The sequence below is a fragment of the Haliotis asinina genome, chromosome 1, assembly GCF_037392515.1.
Source record: "Haliotis asinina isolate JCU_RB_2024 chromosome 1, JCU_Hal_asi_v2, whole genome shotgun sequence".
NCBI classification, from domain to species: domain Eukaryota; kingdom Metazoa; phylum Mollusca; class Gastropoda; order Lepetellida; family Haliotidae; genus Haliotis; species Haliotis asinina.
Genome location: NC_090280.1, coordinates 103,010,616 through 103,028,203, shown reverse-complemented (window position 1 = coordinate 103,028,203; position 17,588 = coordinate 103,010,616). Strand labels below are relative to the sequence as shown.

Genomic DNA, 17,588 nt, shown 5'->3' with positions numbered 1-17,588 from the left:
CCTATTTATGGTTCGGGCGATGTGTATGACAGTCATTTCCTTTAGAGCCGCGCGAGAGATGCCATACATATCGACTCCATTGCGCGGACGCGCCAATTCGGAATCCGCACGTTTGTCTCCGTTGGCAGACTGGACGCGAGCAGGATGGGATCGTGGCTCACAGCTGGCCAATAGACTTTGGAAAACGATCCGAAAAACAGGACAGAGACTTTATTTGCGTTAATTACTGTCAAACGTTTTGTGTGAGGCGAGCTAACAGACTTGAGTTAACGGTCTGGCACGCACCAGTAGCCCCTAGTTTCACGAGTGCTGTTAATTGCCACTATTAATCACCAATGGTTCGATAAGGTCGCCAATTAGAGAACAAAAATCGCACTACTTTCACTTGTGGTGTGTTCTTCTTTCGATTAGGTCAAGTATTCTCAATTTAAGGACGTATGCCAGCAGATTAGTGTAAACTCCCCGTCACCATTAATCTGTCCTCTCCCCGACTCTTCCCCTAAACACGCTGAGAGATTAAATGAATCTCTGACAACAACCCTAAAGATACGGGAAGGAAACGGCCATTACGATAATTTGTCTTTTCGTCCGATTCTCTGGCAGGATAATGGTGCCATTATCTCTGCGAGGATCTGTGGGTCTGGAGAGGATGTAAACCCTTGTCTGGATGAAACTGTGAAAAGAACATCGGGTTTACGCTTAAAGCAGAGCGATGTGTTTCTTCAATATTGTAGATACTTGTTAAGCATCGTACTGCATATAGTTTCTTAATGTCGTGAGATTAATATGTAACCCTACCTTGAATGCGATGAGTCAAAGAGATTACTTTTAAGCAGCTTTTAGCAATGTTCCCTTAATACCATGGGGTGGGGGTGGGGGTGGTGGAGGTTGATGGCTAGATGGCTAGAAGATCAGAAATTGGCTTAACATGAATGTGCATGGTTTCAAACTTTTGTGATAAGAGATAGAACTTGGTTGGTTTGTCGAAGAACTGATTCATATTAAGTTGCCATCGACGACGTGTTTCACAAATGAATGCCAGAACGTAATTTCCATTACGATAAGAAATCTCGAAGTTCGTTCTTCGAAACTGACCCTGTTAGGAGCATATATGTTTGAATTTTTATCAAGTGGTCATGATAACGGGCGTTTGCGAATCGGTCAACGTATCCTGCCCCACCATTGCCACCCGACACAAACACATGCAAAGTTGTGGCAAGTATTGGCTCTGAATATGGATGGAAGCACATGGTACTGAAAATAGGTAAAGGTTCGAACTCTCAATGTAGGATATGAAACTGCGCCTTTAACGTGAGAATGCTTGAAAGACATGGGTTGTGAAATTGATAACAAAAATATTCATCTAGTTGACGAAGAATGCCACTAAACATTGGCTATTTTAGTAAATATAGGTCGTGAAAACACACAAATGTCGCAACGTCTCGTCACGGGGCGAGATGTTACGAAACGGGGCATAAACATGTCACTGTTTGGGGGGAATTAAACATACGTCTTGATGACAGGGCAGTAGAAGAGAAGATTGTTGAGGCGACGATTCCCACAGCTCGATAGTTTCACAAGTACAACGTAGCGGAGGAATCAGACACAGTGTGCATTTGTGGAAAGTAAGATATAAATAACCGTCTCAAGTTAAATCGGGGGAAATTGAAGATAGGAGATAGGCAAGATATCCTTAAGCCTTGTTGCAGGATCCGCCAGTGACTGCGGTTTATCTCACACTGTAAACAAATGCTGGCGATGGTCCGAGCCAAGCTTTCATGTCGACTCATATGAATCGACCAAGGTCATCCAAGTTAAAAATCATAAATTTGAGAGTTTCGGCGTATAACACCATTGGTACGTAGTCTTGATGGAATCGCGGAGCGATACCTCAGTGATACGGTCAAAGATAGTGCCGATACCGCTGTTTGCCGTCCCATTACTGCTGCCCTCAGCGCGGAGAGATACGTAAATCTGACTCGCAGAGGGTCCCATGGGAAGAAGTGTGTCTTGGTTTCCAAAGAGGCTATCTCAGTGCGAATATCATAGAACGAAACAATAATCTCTTGTTCTTTCACGCCATGTGGCACGAAAAGGATATTTATGAGAGATAAGGGTCGACTTGAATTTCAGCGAAGCTCGAATTTAACACACAAGTGTGATCTATGCTTCGACACATTGACTAAGACAAAGGCTGGGGTACTAAAACATACCCCTGGCACCGTCCCCCTTCACACGCTGATCCCCTTTGTCCCCTTATTAAGTATTCCCCTTCCCCCTTCATTATCGGTGGATGTTATAATGACCGCTCACTCCGTATCGCTTTAAACGCTAGGCGAATTACATAGAGGACAAATTGTTCTTCAATGGATCGTGGCAATGACGGAAGCATTAAATCACCGTGGGTGAAAGAGAGGGGGTGTGGAAACGCCGGACTCTTCTCGTATTCTGGTAGACTTTTCACGCACACACTTAACCGAGGCTGTTTATTCCGATCTGATTGTTCTCTTATCCAAAATGTTCTTAGATTGGTGAAATGTTGACGCTAATTTTCTAATTTATTTTGTACATGAATCTTCTGTCAACCACAAACGTTGAGTATATACATATGTATTCATAAACTATACCTAACCAAGAGCACGGACACAAGTACATTGTGTTATGACTTAATCCTACACATTATTAAGTGAGTACAGTTTTACCCCATCGCTAGCAAAATCCCAGAAGCAATGTGTGTCTCACAAATTAACAAGCGTCCATCAAAGCATAATAATCACATTCGAGACCTTTATGTCAAAGGGCCGTAATGTAACTAAAATGACACTATGTGAAATGTCTGTAGTATGATTTGGTGTATTAATCATTAATATAATCCTATAGAAGAGTACATATGTCGTTTAAAATCCGCTGTAATGACAGGCTGTATTCCTGTTGGGCAAGTGTATCCGTGTATGAAGCAGGTGCTCCCGTGTGTTGTCGGAACCGTTAACTGTGGGCGATAGGCAGGGTAAGTAAATACACGTCACGGGCACCCTGACGTGACGGGTCAATCAGTTTACTCCGTGACACAGAACATGACCCCTGACCTCTAAACTATGTCCTCTGTTGACACAAACCGACATAGGTACACGAGTTCTGTACAAATACGGATGTTGTTTGCGTATTGTACGCATGCACTTTGCTATCGATTTCCCTTAGATCAGCCTGAATACACGGAAGCAGTGGTACTGATACATTCTGTTTCTCTCTCTTGTCAGAATTTATATTTGAAACGTGTTATTTAGAATTTGAAATACTTTGAATTTGAAATAAACTATTTAAAAAAAATGATTTTAATGATAAAAAAGATGCTGATGATACTACCTTGGTGATGGGCTGTCTTCAAATTAAATTAACAAACATACTCGAGTGACACACATACTTTCCGTACCTTAAAGATACACATTTTAGACTGAATGTTGAACAAGCTTTATAAATATACCTTCCCAGGCAACTATATAAAAATTTATTGCATTATTTTCTTAGAATTACACCCCTCACCAGCTATGTTTTGTTTTGCTTTTAAACACTATAAAGGCTCGTCTGTTCCTCTAAGTGTGTAAAAGATAAATAATAACAATAAAATTATATCAAAGCGTTAGTACTCTAATCAATTTATGGAGGCTTTGATCAGCTGTTTTATGATCGTCAGATCTGTTGTCAAGGGTGAAGAGTCACATCAACATACACATATACTCGGAGTTGAAACAAGTTTATGACGTCTATGTTTACTGTCGACAGTATATGCGCATCATAGCATACCACGCAAGCTGTTGCAATAGTTGCACTGTAAGGCAACCTTTGATTCGAGCTAAAACTCGAAGACTGTGATTTTCTCATCTGTGAATAATTGTAAATTTTAAATTAATCATAAATATGGCTGATTATCACAGTATTATTAGGTAGCGCTTTATTCGCTGTTATTGTTTAAATTTGAGGGTAAATGTGGAAGGATTTGAACATGATGGTAAGGACACATCTTTAATAGTATTAGGTGATGCATTTTTTGAAAAAAATAAATACAACACAAGCAGTACATTTTAAGGGATGGCGAAACCAATTCTCTTATCAAAATCAATGATATGGTGTCAAATATGCTAGAATTGTGGGGGTTTCGTGTGAAAAAAAACTTGAGAGAAGGTAGTGCTTGTTTCGGCTATCGATGGGCAATGTTTAGATCGATCTGGAGAGTTTACTCCCAGTCGCACACTGTAAAACACACCTGTTGTAATCTCGGATTCAAAAGCTCAACTGAAAAACTCCAGTGAGAGCATGCACTTCTATTTCCTCCCTAACGATTACCACCAATGCAAGTTCAATTTTCAAGTGACTTGATCCGACTTGACGAAGACTCAACAATCTGAGAAGAGGCTTTGTGTGAATGTCGAAAATCACGTGACTCCTTCACGTGCATTGATTTGCGCATGCGCGTTTATTTCGGACATCGATTCTGGCGCTGACGGTGTCAAACTTTAATTGATTTGAATTGGAAGTTTTCGAATTCCGATCGGAGCCCTTCAGAGCGAAGTGAACAGTATCTTCCCTAAGATCTGGTTTGTTTACATCGCTGTTCCCCGCTAATGACAAGTCCCATTCATCCTGATGGTATTTTCTGAACGACTATATCTTACAGATATTGGTTTTTACAAAATGAACATACCTTCACTAATGAAGGTCCTAGTTTATAAAGGTCATTAAATCGCATTCGGGAAGTCCAGTGTTCAGAGTGAACGAGACATATTATAACTGGATGTCAAGTCTTGGAGATTCAAACGCATGACTATTAAGGTAAATTATTAATGTAGCCAAGTCACCGCGGGTTGAATAAACGATATGATCTGTATTATTCTCCCTGCACCGGGGTCACCTCAAGATCAGACGAGGTGTGGCGATCGTTTGTTTATTGCTTGTACAGTCAATTCCATTTCTTTAAATATTGAGTAGAAGCCTATTGTATTCATTGCAGAATAGGTTTTCGGGGAATAGTGATTTTTTAAATTATTCACTATTATTCCTTTGTTGGATTAAATGTGAAAGTGCTTTGAATGTCAATCTGACGGTAGCGTTCACGGACATGTCTGATTACGTCTATTGTGTTAAAAAAACTTTGGCAGATTTATCAATCGTTTATGAAGTTCTTGCTGGCGTTATTAATGATGGCTGAGCATAGTGAAACATCTCGTTTAAAATAGACCATATCCGTTTTATAATTACATGAATTATTTCTATGTAGAATATGTATTATTGAAACTGTCCTGAATGCAAGTGAACCGTTTCTCACAATGACTCCGAAAACACAATCCATGCACCAGTGAAAGCCAGCCAGGCCAACAGTAAATCAGTTCCGACACGCTTGAATTCTGACAGCATGGACCCAATATCTTTATTCGACATGCCGAACTTGTTTACGACATCTAGACCCATTTAAGGCATGCGTACGACTGCGCACAGTATCCATACGCCGCATGGGTACCTGTAGAAACAAACAGATATATTTAGTTTGCCAGGTAGAGTATGTGTAGATCAGACCTAGGTTTCCGAACGACCCGGAACGGCGATGGAAGCACTGTGTATTCCAGTCACGGTTCTTTGATGTCCTTTTCAGAATGTGGGCGAGTATGTCTGTGTTGTTGTACGGCAAGATTCACAACGCTGGATGGGCATGTAGACTCCAACCAACGTCAACGTAACTTCACGCTTTGCACGTGCGTTACGCGCAGTCCGTGCCGAATCCCGTGCATGAGGCAAATGTGACATATGCACCCAAGGGCTGTTGTATATATCCTATCAAATTGCCCCTGGTCATTGTCTAACACCCCAGGCCTGAAGTCCCGTTCTTGCTTCAAAGCTCCCAACACTAACACACGCTTCAACATTTTTAAACAGAGATTGGTTTCTATAAACCTTTCCTTCTGCAAAGCGGAAACGTGTTATAATCCAGGCAGTCCCGTGGTCACAGCTGTGGGAGAGCTTCGGTCTCTTCCAACGCATGTGCATGACTTGATGAAAAGGGAAGGGGGCCTACAGTCGAGGCGATTCGCTCTCAGCGTTCCATCTTTTGTCGTAGGTATTCGGCGTTACAGAATCGTTTAACGGATTCGCAACCCAGTACGAAGTAGAGATGTTCAATATTTGGTGTCCCTCACTCTACCAGGGGTATTAAAATACCAGCAACCCTAAGCTGGTTGACAGTTGGAGAGGGTGTTGGGTAGCCCCACACCTCGTCACTGTTGCAAGTGGTGTCTTGAGGAAGGGATCTTCCTTTCACTCATTCAGCTTTGTAGGAGGAGAATCTGAAATATTTTTCCTCCAAGCACGAAGCGGTTGTAGTGACGTCGTATTATGCGAAGTGTTCGCAGTAACAGTGACCGACGTTCAAATGTGCCACGTGTCATCATCTTACAAAGTACCTTGTTACAGCCGATAGTTATCTTCAAAGCTGTAATTGTGAATATTACATAGATTCCTATTAGGTAGGAATATACAAATGGAACTGAGCTGTCACACGGTGACAGTGTTTGGTAGGATCTGTGATGTGGCTCCGGGCTCCAGGTTGTTGTCTAACTGTGTTGGAGGGATCGCTCTGGTAACAGTGACTTGGGCAATGGACTTCTCCGACCCGGTCCTACTGGTGCACGTCACATGGGGATCCTCCACTTCATGAATGTATTGTTAGCTTGAGGTTGTCATTGAGAGACCGCTGTGTGTTTGCTAATGAAAGGACAATGTCTGTCTGTTGCCTTGTAAGCGGGACGGACGAATCTGACTGTTGGAACCACCCAGCGAAAAATCGAATTATTCCCCTCGAGACAACGGTCATACTTTAGTCGCCATGGCAACACTGGAACGGATGACACCCCTTGGACCTGACAGTCTGTCATCTTTAAAGTAGCTGACATTCTGTGTCGAAACTCCTATTTTGAAAATAAAATATTTCCTAATGTTTTGCCCTCAAGAAATATGTTTTTTGGTTGTCTTTGACGTCATTCGGAAATGTCACATGTTTTATTACTGACCAATGTCCATACAAATATTACAGAAACAGAGTTGCTGACTGCTTTGCTTCAGTTGGAAGCGAATTTCCAGTCAAGTACTTCAGCGTTGACACAGATTCCAAAATAATGACTCGTTTTCAACAACGAATCACGAACATAGTTGGGTTATCCCCCCTTCCCAGGGAATTGTAGAGATTCGATTAGATTCTTCCCTGCGGCGTTCGAGCCGAGTTGACGTGAGACTGTCAGTCTCGTACGGGTTCGATCCCCGCATGCCCTTGGGAGGGAAATCGCATTTTAGTGTCTTCTCTCTGATCGCGCTGGTCACCGCTAGAGGGGTTCCTTTCAAATAGACGTGTTTTTTCGTCTGTGGAGAAACAAGAATTGACGTTGTTGACCTTTTGGCCTTCAAATAAATCAATGTTTTCTCTTTTGAGTCGAGAGTTTGAAGGGCTGGCACGGGATAAGGTAAAATATTGATGGAACTGAACCTATTCAAGAGATTTCATTAAAGTGGCAAGATCAGCCTGAACGGAGGAAACTATAATTAATGCAATATAAATGCAATTAGAAAAATATACAATTTTTTTCGGCTTTAGTTGAACTTGGTGTCATAGAAACGAGCAGAATGCATCATCATGTAAATTTCACCGACTTTGAAATATTTTCCTGAATAATATTTCCTGGTTCTTCTATTATTCCATCACAGTCACTGTTCTCCAATCGTCATATCGCATGATGAAAGACTGAAAGTCCATCGGAGCATATCTGCTTGTAGGCGGCCGCCATCTTTGTTTTTCAAATTGCCTCGGTTCGATGTCGCCTTAAATTCTCTTGAGGGGTCATTGAACAAAAATATTTTTTGGAAAATGTGTTAGAACACGATTCCCGTGGCTGCCTCCCGGACAAAGGCTAGATACAAGATCCATCATCGGCTATGCAACATGAGACTTGAGCGTGCCGAACAGACGACATCTTCGACCTTTCCCGCCATTTCTTGCTCTCTCCTATCCACTAACGGCCTGTTTACAAGACCGTGTCTTATTCGGTTTCCAGATCCGGTTGTGACTTGCCATCATGTCAGTTACCATTGTTTTCCGTATTAATCATGATATTTTCATTGCTAAGGTTTCTGATGAACGTCTTGCAGCGTAGCCAAATGTGAAAATTATTCCTATATTTTGAAATAATACCATGTCTCTCTACTTTATCAGCGGATGACCTTAACGAGAGGTTGTCAGATGTTAGCGAATTGTTCACCACATTATTTCCAGTATAAATGGCGTTGTACTTGATGTCAATTTTATTTATAACTCAAACACGAGAATTGGATTTGAAGCGGTCGAGACCCTAAAAACGTCCACATTAGTATCTTTTTCTCAGATTTTCTAACAGCAATTATCCTGGTTTCGAATAGGTGAAGTTTAGTAATGTCCAAAGACTGTTTTAAATTGAGATGCCGCCAAGGTGTCTTAAAACCTTAAAGCTCTTTCCTTTTCTATTTTCGTTTTAACACTTCTTAAAGAGCAGAGGCTCATTTGCATATTTCCAATCAGAACGTTGTTTGAAGTGGTGATGGAGTATTGATTGGCTGCACCGGACGAGTGTTATCTAATGCACAATCGAACGGACTGCCTATGTTTTCTGAGTAGAACAGTGTGTCAGTCTCTTTAAGGCAATTCGCAATTAAAAAGCAGTTGATTTCTCTTGTGTGGTAAAATTACCAACACAGAACTACTTAGGCGGAGGGTTTTCCGGCGTAGAGGAGTAAATCGCCATACGCGTGCGCATTTGTCTATCAATTACAGCCATTCCCCTTTGAAAGGCGACGACAGAACCTCTATAATAGAATTGCCGTTCGTCAACAAACTACAAACACGTAGGTAACAGAATTGGCAAGTTTGAAGCGTAATGGCCGGCTGATTTGGTTTCCAGGCATAACATTGCCACAACGTTTGCCGACGGTTCGGCCAGAGCCGCGAGATCGTTAATAAATGGTTTTCTAACGCTACTGGTCCCACTCGCGTGGAAGCTGAGACCGCGCGCTTTGGTCCCCAGGGTCTCTAGTTCTCATTTCAGCAGTAACTGAAGCATTTAGGACACTTAATTCCCAGCATCTGAGTCCGCTTGCCCGACGCCGGCAAGCGTCTGTCGTACTGAATATGAATGTGTCTTAAGCTGGTGTTTGTGAGCAGGACCGTGATCCGTCAAGGCAGTTAGTTAATCCCCAAGATCTAAGACGGGAGGGGGAAGGAGAATTTTTGCATTTCCCCTAAGATCGCCCCTTGAATATTCCGTGTATGATAACTGCCATGTCTGGCCCGTGACGTAAGCGTTCTCAGACCGTGTAAAAATAAATAAAAGGGTGTAAAAAATCAAACAGGTTCATATTTTAAAAAAAACGTTTTCGTTTTGAGTAATTTGATATCTTGATTTAGCTAGCCATAACATCAAACATTAGCTTGATGTTCCAGCGGAACAAAAAACGTCAACACTGACCTATTTCGCCGAAGTAGGTCACGGCGGAACAACGTCAAGAGGCTTGACTATTTCCCAATATTGCTGCAAAGACATGTGTACAAATCCCATGTGAACACTTTGCCATGTGAAACAGGGTCAGATTTCTCTTTGAAGCGTCACACATCTTCAGATACTTTCATTCTTCCGCTGGAACTACTTTGCCCCTTGTTCTCGGGATTTCCTCACCTTTTCAACTCGAACGCTCCCTCCTGCTCCCCCTCCTCATGCTCTGTCACCGCTCACACGGTGTTATCGCCAGATATATTCCCTCCATCTTTGATCTCAGCCCCCCTCAAAGAGAAGTGCCTGGAATCATGGGTCTCCCACTTGTCTTTGTTTTGTAATCCTACGCCGAGCGTTGCTAGCCCTTCACGCATGCAATACTTCTCCTAGCCACGGCTGCAAGATGCGAATAAGGTTTCACCTTTTGGGATACGAAACCATAACATAAATACAGGGGAGGAGATGTTTCTTCGGTAGAGGCACTCCTTGAAATCACGTCGAGATGCTGTCCGCCAACTGGAATGGTTTAACGAACAAGGAGTACGTGTTGAAACAGGAACATCTTTTAAATTTAGATTAACTATAAATCATATTAGTCCTGTTAGAGAGAGACACAGAATTAGGCATCGTGGAGTTATATTCATAAAATGTGCATATACTATATATGATAATTTTATTGCTGTTTTACACATCGGTTGTGTACGTTCAGACAGACATTAAAGATTTAAACGTGTCAGGTAACGAACATGATATCTCGAACAGATGATGAATCTTTTATAAATTTTGAGAATGTTACGCAGGGAGAAATGAAATTCAAGAGGACATGTTGGATACTGTCATACAGAGTGTAACACGTTGCTAGTCTGTAAAGAATAAAACAGAGAGATACAAGCGACATCTACAGCCACCCCATGCACGGGAAATCTTCCCCACCGAGCTTGGGTCTATTGGCACATTGAGAAACCCCATCCCTCCCCCTGTGTCTCCCCAGGGACCATTGTGGATCCCGACAGGGGGTGAGAGATGTGAACACAGGGGTAAAACGACCCCGAAAACCGAGCCAGACTGCCACACACGATCTCAGCAAATAATGTACCTTCACATCCCAAATTAAACAACTGGATCTTGAGTTCGGCTACTCCAAGCCGAGAACAGTGACGGTGGTAAAGGGCTATCTTTGTTATGTGTCGTTTTCAATTTGAAGCTTTGATGTTCAAAGAGGAAGCGAGATGGTTCTCTTCATCACTGTGGTACATTCAAAGACCCCCTCATGCTGCAGCAGTAGACAGGCGTCCCTCACAGTGGTGCCGACACCCGCCACCTACCGTGGGGAGTGTATCTACCGTCACTCACTGGGTGGATCGCGCCGTGCGTCTAATCCAGCTTGTTTAACATGATCACCCCCGCCATATATATAATTTGAATTTAATGAATTACAGTGTATAAATACTTTTTGCGTGTCTGTCACAGAAAAACGCCATGCCAAACAGTGACAACAAACTGCAAGTTTGTGAATTCCCCGTGTGTGAATTCTATAATATGTATCTATTTCCTGAAAATAAAGAGCTATTGTTTGTACCTCTATTTGAAGGTGTGTATTCCTATCAACAGTAAATCCTTGTCAACAAGTAAATATTCTTATCATATTTAGATATACTGTGAATATTTCATTTAAATCTGAATAGAAATACGTTAGTCATGTGACAGTTATACTCTTCCTGTGTAACAGTAAATTGCCATATCGCTCTACTATCAACCAACCAATGTGTGGTATATATTAATGTACTGGTGCTGCCCTGCAGTTTAAGTTCCAACCCCGGTGTTAAATCTGTATTGATATCAGTGTTAAACCCCATTTCGCGGTGTATTGATATTCAATATAATCATACTGTTGTCCCGATGTTTGTTTAAAACAGCCAAAACGTATCACCTATTAAAGACAGAGGGTTTTATTTGCTAGCGGGACATTAGCACTCCGGGACTGTGTAGATCAAAGCAATCGTTCATAACCAGCTCATGATGTTAAAAGGTCTTCAATGCGATTTAGAATTCTTAAACCAACGTTTATCGTTAGATTCTGCTACCCTACTGCTAGTTGAAGCCTATACCGGGAAGGGGCACACGCATTGGGGAGGGGGAGGGGGGGTCGCGCTAATTTTACTGATTAGCTGTTTAATATTTTGCCAAGCGCTGCAACTGTCGCCTAGTGTAGGCCTGATTTAAGACAAGGGCTTGCAAAAGGGGTTCGTAGTGGGTAGCTCACTGAACAAACACCCCAAAGGCATTGCCAGGCAGAAATAATTCCGCGGTGGAGCCATTCTATAACCTCAACTCACACAAGCACTAGTGGAGGTTTGTTCCCGTGGAGACGCCCTAGGGAACGTTCCGTGGTGTAGGGACACCCTTTCCCATTTTTCTTCAACTGTAGAAAGCTGAGCGAGTAACAAAGGTAGCGGCACGACAATCGCGTGTTTGGTTCAAGGCCTAAGCCAATTCAGCTGCTCTCTCTCGCAGAGAGAATCGCAAGGAAATTCTATCTGAGAAACTGCGACAATAGGCGGAGAGAGTGTAAATATGTTATTCTTGGGATTAGCTCTGTGGAAACAGGTCTCGGCTATGAAACGGAGCCAACATGGCCCCTAGGATAGACCTGGTCAGTGTTGCATGTTGGTAACTCGAGATGACTGCAAAGAAAAGGCAAATTTGTATTGTGAATTGATGGCCTCGTCAGGAGCCCATTCCGCACGTGACGGCGTTGCATGACACTTTAAAGATCCAGTTGGTAGTCTGTCGTGGGAGGGGAACTCAATAATTGATCGGGAATTGCAGGATAACTGTCTTTAGACAAATAGACACCAATAGCTGCTCTGATAAACCCCTTCCTCTCATCTTTAGAGAGCCTTTTGTCTAAGAATCACATTTATTTGATATTTAAACCTTCCTTCATTACACGGTCAGGTGGGCATCTATGCCAACATGGCACGGTAATTCGCGGTTATGGCATCCAGGGTTCGTAAACATAGGGCAACAAATTTCCTCGCCCATAAACATTCAATTCAGAGGTATTACAAAAGATTTGGAATCACAGATGCTTTGTGAGCAGGATCGACAAATCCCGGGTACTGAGTCTAGATCAGATACGTTTTGCTTCATCACTGGTCCAGTCTGTAGTCATCCCTGATTGTCCTGTCCTAAATGGACTTCGGTAAGGTCCTGACTGAGGATGGTTTGAACGGGAAGTCAACTGTTTTGTAGCGGGCAATTCAGCAGTTTAACTGTTGAAAGGACCTGTAATTGGCAGTGGTTGTGCGTGAAAGGGCCGGCCTAGATGACACCGGGTAACGGTGTAATGATAGACTTTGGATATTACAATCACCGTTAAACTGTCTCCTCTGGTCTCTTCCTCGTGATAAGCCTGTGAGTCCTGTCTCAGTTTCGTGGTCGTGGTGGCAGGGGACACCTACAGTCGTGGAGACGCCAGAAAACCTGACTCTGCTGCAACATATGCGGTAACTGCCATGCTTCTACTTGGTCGGACTGTAATTACATTGGAAGAACATTCCTAAACCAAACCGTGAAGTCTGCGCCTGCCCTTTACGTGTAATTAGGAGTCGGTTCATCTTGCACAGTTCCAGAGAGGCAATTTGGCGAACCAGCAGGCTGACGTGTTCTTGTCCCAAGGGTGGAATGAGAGATGGGAAAATTACCCCGAAATTTTCAGTTATCTTGGAATCGGGACATATATCCTCGGTCCTATATCCTCGTGTTATAATACATACGTTTGGAGGACAGAGACTATGAAACCTGTACAATCGGGACTGCTCGGGTCAGGGGTGCTCTTCTGATTTGGAGGTAGCATTGACGGTCAGCGATAAGAACGCTGACGGGTTCTTTGTCAATGAGTCTTTGCTGTTCAGTGTCTAAGGGTGGACGGACAATTGTTGAGGGGCAGATGTATGGTCAAGATCGGATGAGAGGGAAAGGGGTGGGGACAAGTAGATGTGGAGGGGACACGGTGTGTCGAGTAGGGGACGAGAGGGTAGCGCGAGAAAGGAACGGGGGGTCGAAAGATAATAACAGTGGGAGAAGATGTGAGAATATCAGCTCCCATTGTTACCAAGTTGATATTGGAACAAACGGGACGGGGATGCCGACACGATTATGGTCAATTGACGTGAGAAGGTTTATAGATGCATTGTCAAGACTTTTATGGACATTTAGATCAAATAACTTTGGAATAGGTCTTTATATTATATTATTCACAAACGATCATTCATGCTCCTTGTGTCTCCCGAAGCGTGAGACTGGGCAAGTAATCCAGCTTTCGCTAGTGTATTACACTCACGGATCAGCACAATCTAGTGTGACAGTAATTACTAAATTTGCTTAGAAAAGTCTACAGCATGTAGATACGACGAAATGCATTTAGCAGAGTTTTTCATTTTAAAAAATAACTGTTATGAGTTAGTGTATTTAAGGCTGTTTCCGAGACTTGGCGATCTGACACTTTGGGTTTGAAAGAATGCTAACTCGAAATGGTTATGACATTAAGTATATCCCAACTTAACGTTTAATATGAAGGGAAATATTTAGTCTTCAACGTACACGGTACTGGGAAATATTTAGTCTTCAACGTACACGGTACTGACTTATTTATTATTATTACACCTAGTTCCGAATTTTCGTATGATGACTTTTTACATTTGACATAAGAACTATGAATCACAATTGTATGGGAGTCCCTTCCCAACTGTTTGACACCATTAAAACACCTGTTGCTGCATTGGTAAATTCATGGCAAGAGGGCGATTGCGTTTAATAATTAACTCTGCACCTAAGAGGGCTCCTCCGTAATCCTTCCGAGATAAACTTAACATGGGGTTTGATATTACCCAGTGGAGACAGTCAGTTCCAGGCTGTAGCACCTGCATGGCTGTTGCTTTGTCACATGAGTTGAGCTGTGTTCGGATAGTTACACGCCAATTACAACAACGTTTCCAAAGACTGTGACGTCGAGTGGACAGTCCTGAGTACCTGGATAACGCCACTACAGAGGCTTATTTTCTCAGGGATCATGCTGTTTTTCTTTAATTTTGTCTCATTTGTTTGGGCAACTCCTCTTCCACCTAGACTTCTGAACGCGGGTCGCATTTCTAGCGGGACGCAGCACGTCTCTGTCGATTTTACCCCTGCCCTCTCTCTCCATAGGTTCCTTAGATCAACATCAAAAATCAATTGTATTTATTTTAGTAATTCGTTAAATCATATCTTCCTTATGTAAATACATCTTGTTGATACATGAAACGGACATGGTTAGAGTCGTCAAGTATTATAGATTACGCACGGTTCGACGTAATGAACATCACGCATGGTTTAATGTGTGTGGATTTCCTTCCATGTGGATTGTACATTTGTTTCTCCGTCAGCCACATACACAATACTATGACATGAACAAAAGATGTTTTTTAGCATTTCGAACAATTACGGATTTTCTGACTTCCAGCATATAACTTTCCGAAGCTGACTTAACCAACAAATCAAATTAAATGTATTTGTTTAGGAATATAGTGTTAACGATCTAATCGCTGTATTATTCAGTCATGCAGAAGTTTACTTACGAGATCCTTGAATGCGTTTTCATGATGGCAAATTATTATTGAGTAGTTTTCATCGAAATAAGATGTGTCAATTCTCTAACCTTGGATAGAAATCATAACATTTTATAAGCATGTTCGGATAATTCATAGAAGGAATACACACACGCACGCACATATTAATATTTTTATTAAGGAGTTTGTAAATATATATCTCAAATAATATATATGTTCATATATGAAAACTATCATTTCTCTGTATCATTTCTCTGTAATATCTTTATATATTTTGAACTAAAGATCACCTGTAGGTGTCTCTGTTAGACGTTATATGTAATAGGCAAGATGAGTAATTTCTATGTTTTTCTTTCAGGTTTGGTTCCAGAACCGGCGGTCAAAGGAACGGCGCATGAAACAGTTGAGCGCCCTGGGTGCAAGGCGGCATTTCTTCCGTAATCCGCGGCGGATGCGTTTACGTCCCGGCGAGGACATGGCAGACAGTCCGGATATGCTAGGGGCCCCGGGATTCGGCTATATGTCAGGTAGGCACCCTGCGGACCCTATGGATAATTACATGTACCTCGACCACCCCGAGTACGTCCAGCCCGACTTCGACCCCATGGAATACAGTCATAATGACTATAACGAATATTCCAACCATTCCGAAATGGTTTGGAATCAGGGGGGATTTGGGGGGTACGGTGGGTACCCGGATGAAACCTATGTGATGTGATGCGTGACTGCTGCATGGACTAGTCGACTGGGACGCAGTTGTTTTTTGACATTGCATTTTTACTTGACATTCTGTGAAATGTTTACGTCTGAAGAAATTATCAGGATGGTGCCTCAGTTTATGTTTTAGCATAATGTCTCAGTGCATATCTGTGTCCAACTTAACATGGTGTACATATTACTTCTGTGTATTTATGAATTTGTCCATATGTTGTATATCGTGAAATGTTGACAGGACTATGGAAATATCGCTGAATTTACACAGGGGAACCTGTTGAAAAGACTGATATTTGCGATATGAAGTTGCATATTGTGAAAGCTGTTGTTACCTACAAAAATTGGATTAACTCTGCATTGGCAATAAAAATATATATGAGGAACGTATGACTATTGTTCACATTTATTTGAATTCTCTTGAGGCTCTCTCACGGAGTGAAATTCTCATAGACATGGATTTGAAATGAGTTTGAGACTAACGATACTATTGCAAATTTGTGAGAATTGTTGATGCATTTTCAATAAATCTTTAATTTTAGACATATAATACACTTCTGAAAAAATTACAACCTTTGCGACGCGGAACGAAATATACTTTTGCTGGAAACGTGTTGATTTCAATTACCTTTTCTTGAAATGTCTGATATACGATATTTCATTAAAAAATATTGTTATGGCGGTACAAAATATCAGGGTGTAACGTTAAAAATGACATCATAATTTCACTATAGAGGTATCGTCTACATAGTTCGGATCGGAAATACTTAAGTTCATGTTCAGCTGTAACACGTGGGTGTCTACAAGTAGTATGGGAAGCGGTTTGAATATTACATTGTTCTAATTTCAACGAAATTATTGAAATGTTTACCTAATGCTCCTACTGGTAAGCAACTGGAAAATATCTCGGCCCAATCAGCAAACATGTCGGCACGATGTGTAACCCAAGCAGTCGGCTATGTAACAAGCAATGTTTACGACGATATTATTCATATTTTGTGACTGTTTAAAATTTATTATCAGGGAATATGTTGGGAGGAAGGAATTAAACTGCACTTATCACAGGTTTTCGCTGGGGTGGGCTCCACGAACGATGCACCCCCAATTGAGCGGAAGTGGCTTCAAAGAGACTATTCAAAATAACACCCATTATAATTTCATTAACTTCTAATGAAAACTTTTAAGCCAAGTTTATTGCAAATGCAAAGTTTGTACCCTATCTTTTCTCCTTTTTGACGTGTGATTGGTCACGTGCGTCTTTCAACCGACTTGGTTTTACTGCCGGATAAAAGGAGTTACTTCAGAATTGTTCTGAAAGCAAATTTGCATATTTCTGTCTTTTGAATTTTAAATATTTTCCCAAAATATTAATCAAGCTTGGCTGCATGTGCTCGATGAAGCAAATGACAAATTTATGATTCTTTCGAGAAAGTTTTGAGTTTTCGCAGTAGCTTATATCATAGCATTCTCTTAAAATACATAAGAATGACAACTCCATACACACTTATTTTTGGCGCAAAAGAGCGCATCAAAACCACATTTATCAATATAAGACCGGATCAGATGATACACGCAAAAATAACAATCATTAATGAGCAATATTAGCTGATATGTCACGTATGACAGTGAATGTTAGCTCTGATTAATAAGTAACATCGTTGCTTAGCAACGAATTTTTATTCGCTAAACAAATATTTACTAGAAAATACAC

The 17,588-nt window shown here is 41.7% G+C and overlaps 1 protein-coding gene across 2 annotated transcripts in view; it reads left to right on the top strand.

Annotated features, from left to right (window-relative positions):
• LOC137257367 (LIM/homeobox protein Lhx1-like) overlaps positions 1 to 17,588 on the top strand; it is a 56,145-nt gene that overhangs the window by 16,856 nt on the left and 21,701 nt on the right. For both annotated transcript variants that reach the window (XM_067794706.1, XM_067794697.1), the window contains exon 4: positions 15,525 to 15,693. In XM_067794706.1, the coding sequence (XP_067650807.1) occupies positions 15,525 to 15,693 (169 nt within the window). The remainder of the gene's footprint in view (positions 1 to 15,524; positions 15,694 to 17,588) is intronic.